An 8,699-nucleotide genomic window follows, 5' to 3' on the forward strand; every position below is an offset into this window, starting at 1 on the left:
CTCTTATTAATCTAAGAATGATTTTGTTTCATTATCAGTGCTTATCCTATTTGATTTAGTTAGAACAACTTCATGGATATTTGTTGAACTAATATAACCTAATACATAGGAAGTGAAGCTATACTTTTGGGTGCCTAGACTCTACGTGGAATAAGTGAAGCTATACCCTGTTGAGACTATCACTATGGAACAATTAATTAAAGTTATATTTTGTTTCTGCCTTATGTTTTAGGCTGAGAAAAAAAATCAAGACATTTATTTTAAGAAGATTGTAAGATATGTTGGATAACCCATGAGCCACTTGGAATCTATTGCATCATCAGCGATAATTACATAGTAACACTTTGTTAATTTTCCTTTCTATAAATAGGTTCATAGTGTATGAGTGTAAGAGCATTTGGTGCAACAGTAAGATTTCTACCTCATGACATGATGACTGAGTTGAATGTTGACTAATATTGCTATATATATGTATACATGTAGGGATTAACAAAGACACTAGACTATATAATTGACACATCATTGGTGATCATCCTTTTGATCCTTACATAGCACTTCTGAAAACATTTGGTGTCCTAGTAGTAGTTGGGGCTGCAAATGAAATCAAGTTCAGCCCTGCAAGCCTATTCTTCGGTATTACATATATCTGCACATATTGTTCATTGTTTTAATTTTTCTGGTTTGGTGCAGGATTAAAAACAAATGTCATATTTTCTTGTCCCAGTATCTTCTTTTCTCAATTTGGCTACGCAGGTTGGTTGCATAACTTCTCTTTTTCTTTTTCATTAGCAGTTAGGTTAGATGAATTTCGCTGTGCACACCAAGTGTTCGATGGTTTGCTTATTTGTTGGTTTGAGCTAACATGCACATCTAGAGATTCAAAAGAATACTGAATCTCAGTTATCCAAACACTTTCATACTGTATTATCTTTTGCTTTACATGAAGTAGTGAAAAACATCTGTGTCTCTGTGGATAAGTTTTTTGTTATGGTAAGTTTCTGAAAAGATTATGTATTTTGAAGTTCAAACAATTTTTTTTAATTAATATTCTGGATGATTTTAGATTAAGGACCTTGATATATCAAGGAAGAAAGCAGATCTTGAAGGCCACACAACAAGAGCAGATGGTCTGAGGTAGTTGTTTCGATTAATTATGTTTCTCTAGGTTCCTTTCAATTGATTTTTCAGTTTTACTCAATGCTCCTGGCGAAAATATGTCTTACATCCTATTTTGATGCAGACTTTGATGGACATAATTTTAGATCAACTAGCTTACAGCATAGATACCATCCCCCTATTTCTTAAGGTTGAGTGTGATCCTCTCACCCTTTTTGCAAATAGCTGTCTGTACAGGATTATCCGTTTCCTTTTGAAACATTTTCTTCTAGTTATACTAATCAAGAAGCAAAATAAATCTCACTATATGATATTTACATAGTATTGATGACATGACAGTTATGTTATGGCTAATCGTTCTATTTTTACTGAGCGTGATTGCAGACCTTCAGTGAACCAAAATGGAAACTGGAAATAGTTGTGCATTACCTGTGGAAATACATGACTAAGGTAATCAGCAGCTAGATTGTTTGAAAATCTACTTGCTTAATATTATGTATTGTTACTTTTGAAATGGAGCCTCAACGGATAGTAAGCTACAGGTTTCATAATCTCTATTTAATTTTGTTTGTTTTATACATAATTGCAGCCTTCTGTTCACACTCGAAAGTCAAATGGCTCTCCTGAGGATGCAACATTTGAAGTGGCTTTGAAATGCTTCTCAAATAAAACTGGCACTAAAAGTTCTATTAAAAAAATTGGTCCAGATGTAATGCAGTTGCTTTGTTGGTCACAGGTATTCCTTTTTTGTTATTTTAGTAGGAAGGTGGTTCTGTAATAGAAGTAACGGTTTGATTCCTGTTATTTAAAAGCTTTACTATCTTCCTAACCCTCATACATGGATTGTAAGCATTTTGCATAATGTGATTGGTGAATTTGGTTATAACGAGAGAAATTTTTCGGGGTTATCGGTTCAGTTCTTGATATTCTATATGGCTATAAGGCATGATTGTTTGATTTCGCTTTTGCTCTTGCCGACTTAGGTTGTCTATTTTAATCTGAATGTGTTTGTAGAGCCTCTACTTTGCTGCTTTAGAATTGTTCCTAGTCCTCGTCCTAGAAATTGATTTTGCAACTTCTAAAAATTTTTGTTGGAAGTCCATGAATTAAAATATATAGAAGGCCAGATTTTTGTATTTTCAACTTTTGAATTGAGAACTAATTTACTAGTTTCATTTCATGGCAAATTAGTTCATTCATATGGTCCCTTTAAGCTGCTGGAAGCACCCCATAACCGGTGGCAAGAAGCATGAGCACCTAAAAAATTTCTTGTTTGAGGGAATTTGCTTAACTAATGCTAAGCAAAGACAATAGTGGACAAAGAATATGTACCTTGGAAGCTTAATTTGAAATTGTGCTCATTGGCTTTTTTTTTTTTTTCATAAAATTTATTTGTTTGGTCTTTTAAAAATTAAAGCGTTATTTAATTGGAATTGATTGGTATATAATAAAATAATATATTTATATAAATATACATTTAAAAAAATATTTTACTATTTTTAAATTATTTTACTAAAAAAAAATAGTTTGATTGATTTTTGGATTTTTTAACTTATTTATTATCAACCAATTTTTATCTTAAATCAAATCGATTTAGTGACTAGTTTTTATTTAATCGAATTTGAATAGTTCAATTTCATTCTCATAATCATGATTATTTTCTAAACTTCTTTTATAAAGTATGTCTAACTTTTATACTTGTTTAACTAAAAACTAAATACACACTAAAAATATTATATACATATTAAAAATTATTACTAAATTAATGATTATATACATAAAAAATATTTTGTGTATACAAAAAAAATTATTAAAGATATAATCAAACTAGCACGTTAGGTAGAGTTTTGGTGAGTTTAAAAATTAGGCTAATTAAATTTGATGAGCTCAAGTTAGATCGACTTATTATAATTTTTTTTACTAAATTTAAACCGATTAAATTTGAGTTGAAATAGATCGGATAATCAAGATCCAATTAGAATTAAATTAGTAAGCAAAAATTAAAAAATGTGAAAAAATATTACGTAACACAAAAAAAAATTATGCTGAAAAGTGAAAAAAATGACTAAGATGAGATTAAAATTAGTAAAAGTTAAATTATATAAATATTATAGTTTTTTTAATATAATATGTTAGGTAATTTGTTCATCGGGTCGGTTCAGGTTCATCGACCCCTATATCTGATACTCGAACAAATTAAGGTTGAGTATAATCGAATTTTACTCGATTACTCATAAGGTATAATATTTAATATAAAATCGGATTTAGTTGGATTTAATCAGATAATCGAGTTACTTGTATTTACTTAATTAGATAATCACGTTATCGGTACTTATTTACATTCTTACAAAAAATTAGCTACTATATATTTCTGTATAACTATATGTATTGTTTAATTTATTTTTAATTTATATTTTATATTTTAACATATATTTCAGGTAGATAGTTGATTTGATTAAGAGTGTTAGCGGATCGTATTAGATCAGATATGATCAAAATCTCGAGTTAATATATACTAAACTCACCGAATCCAATATTTGCATTTTCTCTACTCGGATATGATTTGAAATTTATATTTGCGGATGGAATCAGATTTCAGATATATCTGCAGAAAAAAAATTAAAAAGATTTTTTTTTAAAAGTCAATAAAATTCCTCTTTTCACTCTTGTTCATACCCTGTCCCAATTACAAGGCCCAGATCCAAATAATACGTAAAGGCCTAATTCATGAGATTGGCCTTCCCCTACAACCGACCTTCTCGTAAGAGGCCGAGTTCGACATAGGTTCCACCAGTAAGAAGTCGGGGACAAAGATTAGCTGGCAGATAACACTCATTCAAATAAGTAACTGTCCCTAAAATCTCTCAACCCCCTTCTACAAGTCAAACCCCAACCTCCCCAAGATAAAGGGACAATTATCCTCCTAAAATGACGAAACCACTCCAACGATGGTTATGGGTTCACCACTATAAGTACACTGACACCCCTCAGGTATTTCGAAGTCCCCATACTCTAAAAACTTGCTTAGACCCTTGCTGACTTAGGCATCGGAGTGTCTTTACAGGTACCACCCCCCATTCTCTCCAATACACAAGTCGGAAGGAAGCTCCTAGAAGTGAATCCACTCGAAGGCTTCTTCCGCTAGACGATTGGACCAACTCAACAAGTCCATCCTGTCCAGAACGACGACGACAACGCGGTGACGACGACCTCCCTTCCCCCTCGCGTGATTCTCTTCCCCACCTTTCCTTCCCCTTTCTTCTTTCTTTCCCCCTTTGCGTGATCCCTTTTCCCCTTTAATTTAACCCATTTTTTTAGTTAGGGGTAATTTAGTAATAAAAAATAAGTTTTTGGTAAAAATGATGATTTTAAACTAAGTTAAACTTTAGAGACAATTTTGTATGAAAAAAAAGGTTAAAGACAAAAAAAAATTTGACCTATACCTTAAGAATCAAAATCATACTTAACCCTAAATTTATTCATATTTTAAGCAAAAGTAGGTTGTCTTATTACTCAAAATCTTTGCTGATTTAGCTGTTCTAAATTCTAATGCACAATTGATGCTCACTCCTAAATCAAAGATCTTAATTCCTAATAAATAAAAAATTATTAGAGATATAATAATTAATATTATTTTTTTATTAGTTTAAATTTTTAGAATGAGTGATTTTATAATATGGTATTAGAACTCTATATTTAAAAGATCTAGAATTTGATCTTTAGTAAATTCCAATAATAAAAAATAGCATAAGACAAATAAAAAAAATATTTATGAGAAAATCAAACAAATTCAAAAGAGACTCTTACTTAGAGAAGATGTTTAAACTTTTGAAATGTAAGTCTTCAACAAATATTAAAACATTACATGATTAATAAAATTTATAATTTCTATCAACATTTTATGAATACTAAATTTTAAATTCTAAACTCTAAGTATTAATAGTATAAAAATAAAATATTAACTAAAATATTGAATATTGAGTAATATTAATAAAACTATTGATCTTTAATATTTTTTTTGTTAGAAGAGAAAAAATAAAAAAATTTAATTTAATATCTTAAATAAGTATTAAACTAGAATAAATAACACTACTCTTATTAAAATATAGGAAAATATTATTATTATTATTATTATTATTATTATTATTATTATTTAAAATTAATTTATCATAAATTTAAATTTTATATAAAAATCTGTAATTAATTAATAAATTACTATTTGTACAAAATAAAATATAAAGATTCAATATTTATTTAAATAAATAAATGAGTTATCTTTTAACTAACTTAAATTTATTTATTTATTATTTTGGATCTGAGTCATCTAACACTTGTATTAAAATTCTTTTTATTGAATAGAATGAATAGCTTTTAATTTTAGATATTATATTACACATTTACACACATATAAATATGAACTAATTCAAAATACATGTGAAATTGCAAATGATTTATTAAATTAGTATTAATGGATAATTTAGATATATTTCTATGTATATCTAAATTATCCATTAATAAAACACAAGCAAGAGCTCTTCTTTCTTAGAAGGAAAAGAAAGTAAAAACTCTCAAAAAAGTATCTGTAAAACAAGGACCTTATATGTGAAGGGTATCGCACCAAAGTTGGATCTAAGGATTATGGGAAGGTCTTAATTTTTTTTTCACTTTCAATGTCTACAATATAAAAAGTTTATATTTGTTTATGATGTAAAAATATTGATACTAACTTGACCCCCCTCTTCCCTTCTTTCCTATAGACAACTGACAGAATGACGGTAATAAAAAGAGCTCAAAGTGAATCTAAACAATCTTAAAAAAATTAATTTGATTTAATTTTATCTTTTAAGATAAATTTTCTAATAACTGATTTATCAATTTCAGTGTGAAAAATGTGTAATTTCTTTTGTTCCTAATTTTTTAACAAAAACCAAAGGTGATATTTCAGTTGATACTTTATTCTCTTTCAATCATATTTTTGAAAAATTTTAAACATTAGTTATCAACTAATATTTTTAACTGTAATAATATTATAAAAATATTCATTTTTTAAAATTACAGTCCACTATAGATTATGTATAGAAAAAAATTTATAAAATTAAACTACTTTTACAAAAAAATGTCATAGGTTGACAAAAATTTTTTGTTAAGAAGACCAAAGTATCTATAGATAAAAAATTAAATAATAAAAATTTTAGTTATTATTTTTATATGAAAAGTCTAATTTTTTATTAATAATTAATTTTAACATTCGTGATTTAAAATTTGAAATAATTTAACGTGTATACTTTTATATTTAATTAGGTGTTAAGTCTGTTACACAAATAGAAATAATTAATTTTTATACTTGTTATTTAAAAATAATATTTTTTCTCACTATGTATATAAAAATATAATTAGATATTAGTATAAAAAAATATACTGATAGTTATAAAATTAACTCAATATTAATTTTTTTAAAATGATTAAATCTTGATTTTAATTTTTAATTATAACGTTAATATTCTCTTCAAATTATATGTAATAAATATTTGAAAGAAGAGAAATGAAAATATAGATTAGAAAGATAAGCGGTAAAAATTTTAAACTAAATAAAAAACTAAAAAATTATGTATATTGTAAGGTCTCACATCAGTTGGGGAGGGGAACGAAGCATGCCTTATAAGGGTGTGGATACCTCTCCCTAGCATGACGCATTTTGACGAGTGTGTGATTTAATTTCAATTACAATGAGAGAGTGACATGTGGCATATTTTGGTTGTAAAATTAATAAGGAGGAGAGGAGAATTCCTTAATTTTGGAAGGAAAGATTTGATTTTAATTGCAACGAGGGAGCGATATGTAGCACATTTTAGTTTTGAATTTAATATGGAGGAGAGAAGAATTATTTAATTTTGGAGGAAAAAATTTAATTTCAATTACAATGAGAGAATGACATATGGCACATTTTGATTGTAAAATTAGTAAGGAGGAGAGGATAATTTTTTAATTTTGGAAAAAAAGATTTAATTTCAATTGCAATAAAAAAATGACATGTAACATATTTTGGTTGTAAAATTAGAAATATATAATAGATTATTCCTACTTTGTTTATGGTAGAAATGGCAGTGCATGTTAATATTGGTATAATCAGCTTTGTCCTTTCTTGATCTCTTAGATGTATTTTTTCTCTTTAGTTTCTGGAAACATGATATGCAAAACTTCTTGTGACTTGCTTTATTAAGTTGAATTTGGTAGAAGTTATGATACCAGCAATTCTAATTACGCATTGTTATGGTTTAAAAAGTGCAGTAAAAAATAAGCGATTCTCTTCTATATATCATTTGGATACTGATAGTAATTGATAGGACATTAATGCAGTTGATACCTCAAGTTACTTTCAACTTAAATTAATTTTTGAAGTTAGTTTTGTACTACTCTGCCTTCATACTTTCATTGGCTATGCTTTTAGGATCATATTGTTGTTCCATTTACATTACTTGATATGCTAACCTTAACTATTTATTGTTTTCAATTCCCAGCACATAACACACAAAGTGAAAGGTCCAAATATTGTTGCATTTTGGCTGCTAACCTTTTCTCATATTATGGGTGAATTTATCTATAATGATGAAGTAAAGCAGAAAATATGGTAGCAATACAAAATTATTTGTTCATATTCTTTTTGTTGTTCAGTGTTTTAGTTTAATGCTTGATGTATTCTTTTTTCGGTATGTTGGTTTCAATATATTTTCATTTTTTTTATATTATCATAATCTTTTTTCATATGTAAAAAAATAGCCATTAAAAAAATAATGGTACATAAGGTACTAAGGGATCATTAACAATACGTTCTCACGCATAAGTGGCATAACCATATCACTTTCCACCACCATGCCACCATGCTGCAACCATGCATCAACTTTTTTATTTTGCTCCAAACATATTATATATGTATTTAATTTGGTTCCATATTACATTACTCATTTTTTCATTTCTCTGGTACAATTACTCTTCCTCTCATAGCTGCTGCATTTGTGAACACTCCCAAGTCTTCTAAGCACCTCTTCTTCTCATAGCTGCTGCATTTTGTGAGCACTCCTAAGTCCTTACTCTTCTAAGCACCTCTTCCTCTCAAGTCCTCACTCTTCTAAGCACCTCTTCCTCTCATAGCTGCTGCATTTTGTGAACACTTCTAAGTCCTCACTCTTCAAAGCACCTCTTCCTCTCATAGCTGCTGCATTTTGTGCGCATTCCCAAGTCCTCACTCTTCTGAGCACGAAAGGCAGCCAAGTAGGTGACTGTCAATCTCAAGTACTCACACAGATTTTTCTATTTTGAAATATCTAGACCTTTTAGCATTTTTATAATAACTTTCAGTAATATTTTTTAAGTAATTCAGGTGTTGTATTTTGAAATGAAGGGCGTCCATCCTCGTAGTCTTAGCGGGTCTTCTCTTAGCGGGTCTTCTCACTAGGCAAGTTACTATATTTTGTTAAACAATAAAAAACCATATGCTCTGTTAATATTTTTATAATGTTGGTGACGTTCATAAATTTATTATTATTAAAATTTGATAATTTTATGAATGACTATATTTAAAAAAA

The 8,699-nt window shown here is 28.3% G+C and overlaps 2 protein-coding genes across 41 annotated transcripts in view; one reads left to right on the plus strand and one right to left on the minus strand.

Annotated features, from left to right (window-relative positions):
- The window catches only part of LOC107492417 (negative regulator of systemic acquired resistance SNI1), a 148,866-nt gene that overhangs the window by 41,395 nt on the left and 98,772 nt on the right, over positions 1–8,699 (plus strand). For 4 of the 40 annotated variants that reach the window (XR_008010577.1, XR_008010574.1, XR_008010614.1 and 1 more), the window contains 5 exons: positions 691–753; positions 1,064–1,134; positions 1,241–1,306; positions 1,501–1,566; positions 1,706–1,852. The exons of 30 other annotated variants lie outside the window; for them this stretch is intronic. Coding sequence is in view for 1 of the 10 variants with exons in the window: in XM_052263227.1 (XP_052119187.1) it covers positions 1,501–1,566; positions 1,706–1,852 (213 nt within the window). In the remaining 9 variants the exon portion in view is untranslated. The remainder of the gene's footprint in view (positions 1–690; positions 754–1,063; positions 1,135–1,240; positions 1,307–1,500; positions 1,567–1,705; positions 1,853–8,699) is intronic. 6 more of the 40 variants (XR_008010610.1, XR_008010599.1, XR_008010612.1 and 3 more) reach the window with 3 other exon arrangements.
- LOC107492418 (very-long-chain aldehyde decarbonylase CER3-like) overlaps positions 1–8,699 on the minus strand; it is a 56,640-nt gene that overhangs the window by 15,029 nt on the left and 32,912 nt on the right. The gene's annotated exons all lie outside the window — the stretch shown is intronic.

The sequence above is a fragment of the Arachis duranensis genome, chromosome 6 (assembly GCF_000817695.3).
Source record: "Arachis duranensis cultivar V14167 chromosome 6, aradu.V14167.gnm2.J7QH, whole genome shotgun sequence".
Classification (NCBI taxonomy): Eukaryota; Viridiplantae; Streptophyta; class Magnoliopsida; order Fabales; family Fabaceae; genus Arachis; species Arachis duranensis.